Genomic DNA, 14,379 nt, shown 5'->3' with positions numbered 1-14,379 from the left:
TGTTTATCTTGAGAACATGTATATAGTAGGTTGTATCTGCTGGGCTGCACAGCAGAGGAGATTTCTTTCTGTTTTCACAATCTCTTTGCAGGTTGGCATTAACTTGCATCACATTCTGGCTTAATGTTTATCTAATAATAACTAGTTTAATACCTGGGTGACAAAATAATCTAACTACCCCCATGAAACAAGTTTACCTATATAACAAGCCTGCACATACATGTACCCCTGAACTTAAAATAAGTTAAAAAAAAAAAAAAAGAAGATTTTTGGTCGGGCACAGTGGCTCACGCTTGTAATCAATCCCAGCACTTTGGGAGGCCGACGTGGGTGGATCACTTAAGGTCAGAAATTTGAGACCAGCGTGATCAATATGGTAAAACCCTGCCTTTACTAAAAGTATAAAAATTAACCATGCGTGGTGGCCGGGCACCTGTAGTCCCAGCTACTCCGGAGGCTGAGACAGGAGAATCGCTTGAACCTGGGAGGCAAACACTGCAGTGAGTTGAGATCACACCACTGCACTCCAGCCTGGGCGACAGAGCAAGACTCCATCTCAAAAAAAAAAAAAGATTTTAAAGCTGTTTTTGTTATCATCTACCTTTGTAGAGAGGTTTTCTGGGATGGGGGATTTTTTCCTCCTTGAATTATTTCTAATAATATTTAATTACTTATGAAATATATTTAATTATATTTGATTAATTCATATAAGTATATAATATTCAATTATTTTACTGAAACTCAATAATAGATTTAGTTATATTTTCCCAACAACTCATAATGCTGCCACTACCCAGCAGTGTGACCTTGGGCTTCTGTAGCTTCATCCATAGGATGGAAATAATAACAAAAACTATAAATGGAGGGTCAATACATTTTAGAGTAGAGCTTGGCACAGACCAAGCTGTCAGTAAGAGCTGACTTCTATGACTGCAATGGTAAATTTTAAATTCAATTAAAATATGACAACTGGTAGTCACTTCAGTCTTTAATTACTATTCACTTAGTACTCAACCGAGATTATGTACCCTAGAACTTGAAGTATAATTTTTTTAAAAAGCTTGAATTCTCATAATTTTTTTAATTTTTAAAATTATTTTTAAAAAATTTTATGGGTACACAGTAGGTGTAGGGTACATGAGATATTTTGATACAGGCATGCAATGTGAAATAAGCACATCAAGCATTTAGCCTAGGCTGGGTACAGTGGCTCATGCCTGTAATTCCAGCAGTTTGGAAGGCGGAGGCAGGCGCATCGCTTGAGCCCAGGAGTTTGAGACCAGTTTGGGCAACATGGTGATGTGCTGTCTCTACAAAAAATACAAAACTTAGCTGGGCATAGTGGTGTACACCTACAATCTCAGCTACTCAGGAGGCTGAGGCAGAAGGGTCGCCTGAGCCTGAGAGGTCCAGGCTGCAGTGAACCATGATTACGCCACTGCAATCCAGCCTAGGTGACAAGCTGAGACCTTGTCTCAATAAATAAATAAATAAATAAATAAATAAATAAATAAATAAAAAGAATTTATCCTTTGAGTTACAAACAATCCAATTACATTCTTTAAGTTCAGCCATAAAAAAGAAGGAGATCCACCTATTTTTCAACATTGACAAGAGGCCTCATTTTTCAGAAAGCTTGGAAACCAATCATCTGGGAAATTCGACTTAAAAGGCCCTGTATCCACCATCTCTCCAACCTCAGCGTTTTACAGAGAGCAAGAAGGAGGCACAGAGGAGTTTAGAAGCTGAACTTCACTATTTCAAGAACTGGGACTGCACTGCCCTCAGGTCAGTATCCCTCCTGCGGTGTCTTTCCTGTCACAGGCACTCGATAAATGCAGAAGGGAAGCAGGGTCAACCCCAGCCCCATCTCCCTAGAGAGCCCCATGTAGGTGTCGCAAAGGCCTGGCTTCCTGGGGTGGAAGCCAGATAAGGGTCCAGGAGAAGAGACCCCCTGAGTCTGCAGTCGCTGCTCCAGCTCTTTGGTGAGTACGTTGCCTCTTTGCTGAGGAGGGTGCTCTGGCCAGCAGGACAGATTGCAGGATAAGGGATCCTGGGCCCGTCTCAATTTACAGGACTGGCTCTCCTGTCTCCCTGCTGCCCCCTCCCTTAATCCTCAAGTGAGATTGGGATCAGAGTGTCTCCGTGCACCTGTTATCTCTCTGGTGTTATTGCTCCTCAAGGTCAGTGCCTCCCAGGCTCCGACCTCTCCTCTCCTCTTGGCTCAGCTCTGGTCCTGGGCCAAGATACGCCTTTTGCTTCCAGGTGGCTGCCTAGCTCCCTACCTTCTCTGTCAGTCATAGAGTTAGGGGTTGTGACTGCCCCCTTGGGGCATTTGTTTTCTCCCTCACCCCACCCCAGCTACTACTCAAGTGCTCACAGTAGCAGCAAACTACTTTAGCTGAGTCCTTACCAGCTTTGAGGAGCTCAGTAGCTAAAACGAAGACTGTGCCTGCAATGAGAAGCTGTAAGCAGATCGCACTGGCATCCGTACACCCACACCTGAGCTGAATTCTTCTGTGGAGATGTGAGGTCCAGTCTGTATGGGAGAGGCCCTCAGGGCCCATGTCTTCTCCATTGTCAAATGGAGAGCCAGCAACCGGGAGTCAGATGAGGTGACTTCTAGCTCTAGGTCAGCTGTGTCAGTCTCCAGGGGGGAAATACTGTGGAGTTAGAGTCAGACTTTGATTTCTTCCCTAAGAAGCATCCAACAAATGTCACTAAATTCCTCCTCCAGGACAAGCCATGTGGAAATGCATGGCAGGGATCTGGTACCTGTGGGGTGTCTGTGGCCTAAGGAAATTATGGTCAGGGACCATGACCTGCCATTGACTCAAGGGGCATCAAGCACCACTCCTGTTATCCTTTGGAGCTCCCGTTTCACATCATCTAGAAATTAACTGGATTGGAATGTTTGGAAAACTAAGTGGCTCTAAAGTTCTTTTCTATTCTGGTGTTGTAATATTCTAACCTTCCTTCTATGTTGCTTACATTGTTTGCATAATACTAATGTGCTCAATCGGGCAAGTTCAGCCTGCCATGGAGCCATTAAACTAATTTCTCTGAAAGGTAATTGATGGCCGGAAGGGAAAGGACAAAGCATCCCAAAGGCAAACTCATGTTTATTTCTCATCTTCTCCCTCTTCTTCCCCTCACCTCCCCCTGCTTCCTGCTCCTCCCCAGGAGTGTGCAGAAAACCAAAGCTGCCCCAGACTCAACCATCTGAGAAGCTGATTATCCCTCCTCTCAGTGTCTTTCTAGGGATTAGTAGCAAAGCCTCCTCCAGCAGGTGGAAATCACAGCCTTCCCAACAGTCCCTGCCAGCAACTTCCCTCCTTCCTGCACTGCACTGGGAAACTAAAAGACTAGGTTTACAAGGGGTCCCCATCCCTGCTAGAACTGCAGTTCTATGCATAGACAAAATGGAAAATACCCGTAAAAAGTGGGGTAGGGGCATATTCCAGAGGCAGAATGTCCTGTAAAGACATCCCAGGATAGAAGATGGAAGAGGGGGGCAGGAAGGGAGGGGGAGAAAAAGAAACTAAACTTTCTTGATTCTGCAGAGTCCCCACTGGCAGCACACTGGCATGGGGTCAGGGTGGAAAGTCTAAATGACTCCATCCTGAGAATTTTCTGCCAGGCCCCTGCTTCAGAGTAAAAGCAACTTGCCCTGTATCCTCTCCAGGCACCTCTCACCTCCAGAGTTATGTAAGGGGCACCGCTCTGAACCTGAAGGATAATCAGATCAGAAGTGCCCCAGCCTGGCCCTCCCCCATGGCATGGTGCCTGGCCCAGGTAGGACATAAAACTCCGAAGCTCTCCAATGTTCCTCTGCAGGGGGGATGCTCCAGGTCCCAGGAGCCATGGCCCATGACCTTCTCTTCAGGCTTTTTCCGCTTTTGGCCCTGGCAGCCCCCTTACAAAGCAACCGCCCTGGCCCCACATCTCGCCTGCGCTATTCCAGGTTCCTAGATCCTTCCAATGTCATTTTCCTGCGTTGGGACTTTGACCTTGAGGCTGAAATCATCAGTTTTGAGCTCCAGGTCCGGACAGCTGGCTGGGTGGGCTTAGGTGTCACAAATCGCTACACCAATGTGGGAAGTGATCTGGTTGTTGGAGGAGTCTTGCCCAATGGCAATGTCTATTTCTCGGTAAGTCTGAGGGCAACTTGCTTCCAAGGATGAGGGTCTTTGTTGGGTTGAGGTTGGTTTCCTGTCCAGAAACAATCCACATTCCCCAAGGATATCTAAACACACTCCCAGAATGCCCGCTGAATGCTGGTTGTCTCCCTCCAGAAATAATCCACTGTAGAGTTTGAAATCTAGGTCTTCTATACCACATGTCTCTAAGACTGCTGAGAGAATGAAACCATTAAATTGTGAGATACTTTTGCACTCCTTACTTGCTGATAGCCCACTAAATGCAGGTCACTGGGGAAAATTCAAAGCTGTTTGAGAAAGAGTTACATGAAGAGCCACATGAGAGAAAATGAATGTCATGCATACTTCAGATAATATGTGAGCCTTCAAGTATTAGGGATGCAGGAATATCAGACTTTATGGAGATGAGATTTGAAATGGGAGAAGTAAAGCAAGGTCAGGTGGTGAAACTCCATTATCCATAAAAGGGTGCTCTGCCATGTTCTTCAGCCCATGCTCTGCCCAAGGAGAAAACTACATAATAGAGAACACCTGGGTTCTGCTACTCTAGTATCCTAGGTGAGCTGAAGGGACAGCTACTGCTCCAAAGCATGAGTTCCTAGTTCTTACTTCTTGACCTTCACTGTACCCAAGGATCAGCACTTGGTAAATGGAGACACTCTGAAGGAGGATGGGAGCCAGGATGCTGAGCTGCTGGGGCTGACAGAAGATGCTGTCTACACCACCATGCGCTTTTCCAGGCCCTTCCGCTCCTGTGACCCGCATGACCTGGATATTACGGTAAAATAGCGAGCAGAGAAAAGCATTTAATCACAAGCAGGTTTTCCTTCTGGAGAGGTAGTTGCCCCCAATCAGGCAGCTAGTCATCATTCCCAGGACTTCTATTCCTCTCAGCCTTCTCAGGTCATATTCCAATTGTGCCACCTGTTGAAATCCACAAGCCTTCCACAGGGTGGCCTCCTACTGATTCACCTCCTGCCCACCCACCCCAGGGTTCTCCTCTTGAAGAATTCTAACCAGTTTCGTTGACCTTTAGAGCATCAGGATTTAAGAGTTTAATTCAGTCCTTTCATTTTACAGATGTGGACACAGGCTTAGAGAGGGCATGCGAGAGGGAATGTGACTTGCTCAAGATCACCAGCAAGTGAGCCTCAGAGGCAGAAATAGAACCTGACCAGTTCTCACCCCTAGTGTGAAGCTCCTTCCATTCCACCATGTAGATATGAGCAAGTACCTTGTGTAGGTCCTTGGGTGCAGGGATATGCAGAGTGCTGCTCGGAGGTGGCAGCACCTCAATGTTCACGGCACCCCTCAGAGTGACACTGTGAGGGTGCTGGCCGCCTATGGTCTGGATGACACTCTGAAGCTGGATCAGGAGCGTACTTTTGTCAAGTCCATCTTTCTGCTACAAGTTGTCCACCCTGATGATCTGGATGTCCCCAAGGACACCATCATCCATGACTTGGAGATCACTGATGTAAGATGCCTTGGTCCCACCCAGCAGCCTCCAGCTCCCTTCTCCTTTCCCCACTCAACCCAGATTCCGCCTCTAGCACTCAGTATTCAGTACATCCCTTGGGTGGAGATTACTCTGACTCTTCTCTGTCCCCTAAGGACTGCCAGTCTGACCCTAACATGAAACTCCTTCCCCGGCCTGGCCCTTACCCTATTTCTTTGGAGCCTCACTGTCATCTGGTTCAGCTTCTGTGCACCCTTCCACAGTTCCTCATTCCAGAGGATGACACCACGTACGCCTGCACCTTTCTTCCTCTCCCCATTGTTAGCGAGAAACATCACATTTACAAGGTATGGTGGACCAGATGGGGGGCATTGTCAAGGCAGGGAAGGGTGCTGGAGCGGAGCGGGGGGTGTGGTCAACCCCGGATGATGAAGTCTGGAAAATTTCTTGGAGGAAGCAAGAGGGAAGTAGTTGCAAGAACAGGGGGACAGGCGGGGCTTGGTGGAGGCCGTGGCTACATCATTTCCTGAGCCCAGAACTGTAACTCCCAGCTCTGTTTTATTTAAGCCCCACAATGCAACAGACATGTTGATGAAGGTTACGAATTAATAATTGTTTGCAAAGAACAAAGTATGAGCCTCAACGTGGCCCCAGAATTGTGCTTTCTTAGCCCAAGAGGAGGTAAAGGCAGGGAGAGGATGTGGCCAGGGGCTGTCAGGAGGTTAGTGAAGTCTGGCTAGAATGAACTCAAACTAGGTAACCCAATTTCATATTTGAGTGATTTCAATTTTGATCAAATAAATAAAGGTATGATCTCACAATCGTAAGTGACAAATGTGGAGACTTTTTTTCTTTAGGCAGATAATTTGAGAAGGCATGGCTACATGTTCAGATACAGTGAACTGAGGAGGTTACTAAGGGAAGGCAGAAGTCTTGGAATGTCCCTCGCTAGATTTCATATGTCTGCTCTCCAGAAGAGGCTTAAAGGAGGAGGGAGTTGAGAGAAGAGTCAAACTGAGTGGGTGGGAAAATGATAGCTTGGGGAACAAAACCAGAGAAAAAGGGAGAGAGACAAACAGAGAGAAGAGGGAAATGGGTATAGTTTTATTTGACAAAAAGGAAGGAAGATAATATGGATTTGATGTAGGTGGTCTTGATCATGCTCTGCTCTCCTTTTTCCACCCAGTTTGAGCCTAAGTTGGTCTACCACAATGAGACAATGGTGCATCACATCCTGGTGTATGCCTGTGGCAATGCTAGCATTCTCCCCACAGGCATCAGCGACTGCTATGGGGCCGACCCTGCCTTCTCCCTCTGCTCACAGGTCATCGTGGGCTGGGCTGTCGGGGGCACTGTGAGTCCTGTGATGGGGGAAACACATGGCTAAGCAGGTGCATGTGGTTGGGTAATGAGATCACTGGGCTGGTGGAAGACCAGCGGATAGGGGAAGTCTGGGATGACAATTAGAAAACAAGGCCAGGAGCCCCGAGTCCCTACACCTGGTTCCCAGTCCTTCTTGCTGCCAAGTGTCCCTTCTTCCAACAGAGCTACCAGTTTCCAGATGATGTGGGTGTCTCTATTGGGACTCCCTTGGACCCTCAGTGGATCCGACTGGAGATTCATTACAGCAATTTTAACAACCTGCCTGGTGAGCACTCAGAGGATTTAAGGAAGGGAGGCTGGTGGGGCTGGCTGGTTCTTTCGGTATTGGGAGCGCACTGTGGGATGTGTGCTGACTCTGTGTGGTCACAGCCCCACTCCAGCTTTCCTGGGCCTCTTTCTGTCCGCATTGTGACCCGCTCTCCTGCCTCCTGTGATTGACTTTTCCTCTCTGCACCAGGTGTGTATGATTCCTCGGGGATTCGCGTGTACTACACTTCTCAGCTGCGCAAATATGACATGGGCGTCCTCCAGCTGGGCTTCTTCACGTTTCCCATCCACTTCATCCCCCCGGGCGCTGAGTCCTTCCTGTCCTACGGGCTGTGTAGGACAGAGAAGTTTGAGGAGGTGGAGCTGGGAGACGCACCCTTCCTGAGGAGGAGACACGCTCTCCTCGCCCCCCATCCCAGATCTGGTCTGATCCACAAGCCCACACAGCCTGAGCCCCAGACTTGGAGAATAATTACAGCCTGGTGCTCAGGAAATTCACTAACATGACTTTTGCAAGGAAGGGAAGGAGTAGGGGCTTTAAGAACAAGGGGAGTGGGGAAGGAAGAAGGGCCAGAAAGGTTTAATAAGAATTACATTGGCAAATGTCAGTCATCAGAGGAAGGTGTCAAATATCAAGGGAGGAAAATCAAGCAGCAGGTCAAGAACAGAGTCCTTAACAAATCAGGTGCACCTCTTCCCTGTTACAGATGAATGGAGCCCCCGTGCCTGACATACAGGTGTATGGCTACCTGCTGCACACCCACTTGGCTGGACAGGCTCTGCAAGCCGTGCAATACAGGTGAGGAAAGACCTCGAAGCTTTCCCTTCTGTAGTTGGGAATGAATTTTAAGAACAGTGATTTATTCTGTAGCATACAGTTATGCCCGGTTGAGAATAAGGAAGAGCTAGAACTATCTTTGGAGTAGAAATAACTGGAATAAGACTGTGGAAGAAGTTTTTTGTTTATTTTTGTGGATAATCTACTCACAGAATGACCCCACCCACGTGCTACATCTTTATTGGCAGATCCCTCTCTATTTCATCTTCTCTTTTTTACTGAATTCTCGCCTTCCTCTAGGAATGGAACACAACTTCGAACAATCTGTAAAGATGATTCCTACGACTTCAATCTGCAGGAGACTCGAGATTTGCCCTCTCGAGTGGAGATCAAGCCGGTGAGAGTCTGAGGGAGGCCAGAAGAGTTGGGGGCAGCAGCATCATATGTCATTACTGCCAGCCAAGAAAGTTCTCAAGCTGTACCAGTCCCTCTGTGTCTTACTCTCAGCCTTCATGTTTCACTCTGAACAGGGAGATGAATTGCTGGTAGAATGTCACTACCAGACACTGGACCGTGACTTCATGACATTTGTAAGTGACCTCTCTCCCCACCATGGTCACCATGGACCATAACCCCAGTGGAGAGCCCACTCATAGCTTTCGCTATCCAGTGACCCCTGTGATTTCACTGAAGCCCCTTCCTTCCTCCAATGGCATCACATATCCACACAGGGCTTTTCATGTTCTCACACCCCATGCATCTAAGATAGGAACAGGGATTTCTCACATTCTCTGCCAATAACCCACCAAGATCATGGAAATATAGTATGCTATAGCGACTAAGAGCAGAGATGCTGGGGCCTCACTGCCTGGGTTTGAATGTCAGCACAATCATTTAGTACATTTTTAGACAAGTTATTTGACTTCTTTGTATCTCAGTTTCCCAATTTGCATAAGATTAATACTACTTTCTACCTCATAAAGATTGTTGTGAGAGTTGGTTGACACACGCAAAACACCTCGATCATTGCCTGACTTGTAGTAGATGATCAGTTAAAGTTGGTTATTGTTTCTGTGATCACAAGAAAATCCCCCGTTTTGTGCATCAGGAGTGGTTCAGTGCTTGTGGGGTTCAAAAGGTGTTGCAGGCTACTGAGGAAAAAAATACTGTCCTACAAATGATTATAATATAAGGTAGTAAGTGATATATAACATGAAAGAAGAATGGGAATAATCCACTGGGGAAATTCACAGGAAAGAATCACGAGATCCTACCACAGTGAACTGAACATGTGATGTAGGTGAATGAGTCCTGTTTTAGGCACATAGAGAAGGGGAACTCCGGAGAAGGAGAAAACTGAGAAAGCCATATATAAGGAAAGCATGGGGTGCACATGAAGAAGTTTGGCTGGAAGTTAAAAATTGGGAAAAGATATCTGAAGGAATGGAATGAGGATGAGGATGATAAACTTGGAAACAGTCCTTGAAGCAGGGGTGATCCTGACCTACCTATATCTCCAGGACAGCAGGGCTAACTCTGTAAATATTTGCCAGGTAAGTAAATGGAATGAATGAATAGGTTGGAATTTCTTAGATAGAATCAAATAATTGGTTTAGTGATGACTGACTATTGTTTAATGGACTACTGGAAGCCACTGGAGGTTTCGGAATAGGCAAATGGCAGGATGCAAGCTCAATTATAAACAGCTTGTCTGGCAGCTCTACAGAGGTCAGATTGCAATTAGAACAGATGAGTAACTGACACTAGTGGAGAGGCAGATGATCTAGCCCAAACCAGGATAGTGGCAGTGAAGCTGAGGACAGGGCAGATATATGGAATGGTTTTTTGGAAATAATATCAATAATTGTCCACCAGTGAAAACAGAGCAGCAAATAGGGGAGTGAGCTGGCTCTACCTTAAGGGAAAAGGAGAATGGCATCACTGGTAAGAAAACCACTTCAACTATTTTCTGTTTGCTTTGTCCTCCTCTCTCTGCGTGCCTTTGTATTTCTGTCTCTCTGTCTTTGTCTATTTCCTCCAGGGAGGCCCCAGCACCATTAATGAGATGTGCCTCATCTTCCTCTTCTACTATCCGCGAAATAACATCTCCAGCTGCATGGGGTACCCTGACATTATCTACGTGGCCCACGAACTGGGGGAGGAGGCATCAGAGTGAGTCATCCTGAAATATAAGACCTCGTGTGTTGGGGAGGGTCCTTGGGGAGGACTGGGGGAGGAAGAAAAGAAGCCCTACCCACTACCTCCTAAGCTGGTGAGCCAAGATTCCTTCAGGGGCTGCCTGACCAGCTCCTGCCCACCTCGCTCCTATTCCCATCAGGATCTAACTCTGAAAGCTCTGGCACAAGACAGGAATTTTTGTGGGACTTCTTTTCCCATATCAGCAAGGTCATTCAGAGGAACCGATAAATCTGAACCCTAGAAGTGAGATCCTTTATTTACAAATTTTTTGTCTGCCTTTTTTCGCATATACTACTTGACTCAGCCAAAGACCGTGTTTACTTTCAAGTCATGACCTTTCATTACTTTGGGGTAAGGATCCCCTCTGAGGTTCTCATGAGAACTATGAAATGTTTTTGCATGAAAAAAATGTACATCTGTGCAAATACATCCTATTTCACATACAATTTCAGGGCAATGAAATTGCTTCCAAGAAGGAGGCAATAAAGTGACTTCAGGGAACCTGTCTCACTCCATGCCCTCCAGAGGAAGAACCACTTCCTAAAGAGTCAGAAGATCCGCTTTTTCATGTTTTAAAATTCTCATCTCTGAGTTCTCATATTTCTCTTGTCAAACTCCTTATAATTTTCTCTTTGTATTGTAAGACATTACTTATGGCTTTTGCTGACATGGAATTGATTCTAACAAAAATGAGGGTACATATTTTGCCAAAGCTCTAAGTCAACCCTAAACTACGATTTGTTCCCCCTGTCCTGATCCTACCACCCACGGCAGCTCCATGGAGGGAATCATGGCCATGAACAATGTCGAGTGGACCCCGGAGAGCATTAAGAAAGCTGAGAAAGCCTGCAAGGAGGCCCAGCAGACAGTGATAATAAAGACCATTGATGTGAGTGTCCCAGGAGAGACCACCCTCTAGAGTTAGAGATGGAGGGGTGGGGGGTGGTGCTGGTTGGAAGCAAGAAAAGAGAAGAATGAGGGACATGAATGGCAATGGTAGGAACACTGGGTCAGGGAACAGGGTGCTGAGAAAGCAGAAAGGTGAGTTGTTGCTGTCCTGGGTTGCAGATGTGGTCAGAGCCTCATGGTTAGCCTGTGAGCGCTGTGAGGACTGGGGATGATCTCAGGAAAGAAAAGGGAGATCTTTACCTTTAGCTTGTTTTCTCCCCTCTCTTGCAGGAGGTGGTGGAAAACACAACAGGCTGGATTCCAGACATCATCCCTACTCCCCGGGGGCCCTGCTTGGAGTCCTTGGGAGGCAAAGTGGAGGCCCACGACAAGACCCCTGCAGGCTTCAGGCCCTCTCAAGCTCTAGCAGGGCCACCCTGAGGCATCTCTCCCTGGCGGCCGTCCTGCTGGTGCAGCGCACACTCTCCTGGCTCCTGGCCATGCCGCAGACTGGAGTCTGATGCTGTCTCTTCATGTACATACCCACGACGCTCTCTCCTCAGTCCTCCCTTATTATCAAACACAGAAACTCCTCCCTGCGTTGCCCCCCGCCCCAAATCCCTCATCTGTGTTCCTTCTCATGACCCAGGTCTTGACACTGCAGGCCTGGGCACTGCACATATTCCATAAATATTCTTCTGTGACAAACTATGCAAATCATCCTCTAAAGCATTAGAATCACTGGTGGGGCCACATATTTTCTGGCAGAGTCTTGTTCCAAGCCTGGGTGTGAGGTAATGGATCCACTCTCTGAGAAGGCTGGTGCCCCAGCTTTCTTAAGAAGATGTATGGAAAGGAAGGGACTTGAATCAGAGAGAGAGCCCTGTAAACCTCCCTTGGCCCATACCTGGCCCTGGAGGTGGTTTCTGTTTCTCTTCCTTCTGGCATTTGTGCCTGGCCCTGTAAGTTGGGGAGAGAAAACAATAATTGCAGTAAAGGGAGGGGCTCTGTTTATAAAGGACACATCTCAATACATCGTATTAAAGAAAACTCGGCTCGCTTCCTGTTGCCATCTCTTTCCTTTGAGCTTTTATTCCAGAAGGGGCAGCTGAACGGTCTCAAATTGCTCTATATTAGGTCCTCAGGGAGCACTTGAGGACCTGGTTGTCCAAATGTGACATTTAATGCACAGCTTTGCTCTCCTCACCTGTATCCCTGCTGTCCAACGATCTTTGTTTATCCCATTGAGTATCACGTTGTCAAGACTGAGGCCACTAGGTTTCAAGAGCCTACCTGAGCAGGCAGGCTGGATTGAATGCTAAGATCAGGACAAGGGCAAGACAGAGAGAGGCAGTCTTTAGCACTGGAGCCCAGGCATGTCAAGGAGGTTCGCACAGGAACAGAGCAGTGACTAGGTGCAAATGGTTCATGGAGTCAGGCTGCAGTTCACAACTTCAGTTTTCAGGAAAGGACAATTTTCACTGTGGCTGCCTTGAGAATTTCTGGAGGTATTTATGTATTTTTCTAAGCTTGACAGCCTCAGCACCACCCTATTCTTCAAGTTTTAAAGTCACCATTCTCATCTATGAATCGCTTTGCTCATTGTTCATGTCATCTAAGAGGGACCCCTACTCTGGATATCCAAAGGTGTTTAGAGGGATCTGAATCCTCTGGAAACCAGGACTACGGCCTCAGTGAACTCTGTGTCACTACTCCAGAGGCCTAGTGTTGAACTAATATCATAGCTCTGCTTCCTGGCAGAGCAATATGTCCCTCTGGGATTGGTGACATGAGAGGTAATGAGCCCTTGGCCTTTGCTGTCTTTTCCCCTGGAGAATTCTGGATGCTCCACTTTGAGACTCTGCAAAATCCTCGGTGTTCACATCCAGTGCCTGCAGTCTCAACGTTGACCCTTCTCATAGATCAGCATCACTTCCAGGCCGTGTTTGAGCACGGGGCTTGCTGTACCTGAAGATGCGTTTTAAAGTTCGTGATTATGAAAAAAAAACTAGGCTCAACTGAATCCTACGGTGTCTATATTCATTGCTGGTCTTCTCCTTTGTCACTATTCAAGGGAAATTAAAATTATCATTTTATGTAATAATCCAAAGATGTCTGCCCACTATTTGAGGTAAACACAATATAGTTGACCCTTGAACAACACAGGTTTGGACTGCATTGGTTCACTTATACATGAATTTTTTTCAACCAAATGTGCATATTGAGAATAGAGTATTTATGGGATGCAAAACCTGTATACATGGAGGACTGATTTTCTTTGTATACACACGTTGTGAAGGGCCCACTACGGGATTTGAGTATACTTGAAATTTGGTATCTATGGGCAGTCCTGGAATGAATCTTTCACGTATACCTAGGGATGACTGTACTCTCTACAGTATGAGGAAACACACAGATAAAAATATTAACTACATTAAAACTTAAAACAACCAGAACAGATCACTTGTTCTTCATTGCTTTGTCCAATTTGTGAGCAAGTCTATCATTTCTAATCCAACTTGTTTTTCTCCAAGTGTCCCCAAGCATACTCTTTCAGCATCTTTTAGGTAAACACACACACACAAAACAAAACAAAACAAAACAAAATCCTTTTTGGCTGGATTTCAGATGCTATCCCTCAGTTTGTGCTGTAGTCTTACTCTTGGGCCTTTTCTAGCAGGTTCAAGCTGGGCAGCGCCCCCAGATTCTGCAGCCAGAACCTTCCAATGGCTCCCTTTGCCCAGGTCATGGCCAATAAGATTCCCAGGCTGTGCTGTTCTTCCTTGCTCTCTCCTTCAATTTTATATTCCTTTCTAGCCTCCTTTTTCTCCTTTTATTTTTCTATCTATTGCTCGTCTCCGCATTCAGTCATCATGAACATATTTATTGAGCACCGTCTATCTGCTTGACATCAGGTCAAGAACAGGTGCCACTGAAATAAACAGGAAATGGATCATGCATTTATCTTCCCTTACAGAGCTGCAGTTACATGCCTACAAGCCCCTCAGCAGCCATTCTCTCCCTGAGCTCACACTGTCCCCCTCTGAGCCTTACTCCATGCCACCTAATGTTTCCTCTTCCAGTCGCCTCAGGAAATGGACTATATATTTGTCAACCTGTAGAGAATAATGCATTTCTATAGTTAAAAGGTATGTGTTCGTATTACACATATTAGACAGAGAGTGCATATGAATACCACTGGTAAAGCGCTTTAAACACTCCCACAGGTGGTAGGAGCTTGAACT

At 46.5% G+C, this 14,379-nt stretch overlaps 1 protein-coding gene across 2 annotated transcripts in view; it reads right to left on the bottom strand.

Annotated features, from left to right (window-relative positions):
- Positions 1 to 5,689: 5,689 nt before the first annotated feature.
- Positions 5,690 to 14,379, bottom strand: part of MGAM2 (maltase-glucoamylase 2 (putative)) — a 139,410-nt gene continuing 130,720 nt past the window's right edge. The window contains exon 48 of one of the 2 annotated variants that reach the window (XM_077997580.1): positions 5,690 to 13,102. In XM_077997580.1, coding sequence (XP_077853706.1) covers positions 13,064 to 13,102 — 39 coding nt within the window. In that variant the 3' untranslated portion in view covers positions 5,690 to 13,063. Of the gene's footprint in view, positions 13,200 to 14,379 lie in introns of both variants that reach the window. The other variant, XM_077997581.1, reaches the window with a different exon arrangement.

Source organism: Macaca mulatta, chromosome 3 (genome assembly GCF_049350105.2).
Source record: "Macaca mulatta isolate MMU2019108-1 chromosome 3, T2T-MMU8v2.0, whole genome shotgun sequence".
NCBI classification, from domain to species: Eukaryota; Metazoa; Chordata; class Mammalia; order Primates; family Cercopithecidae; genus Macaca; species Macaca mulatta.
Note: the sequence above shows the minus strand (reverse complement) of the source record. Positions and strands in the feature narration are given on the sequence as shown.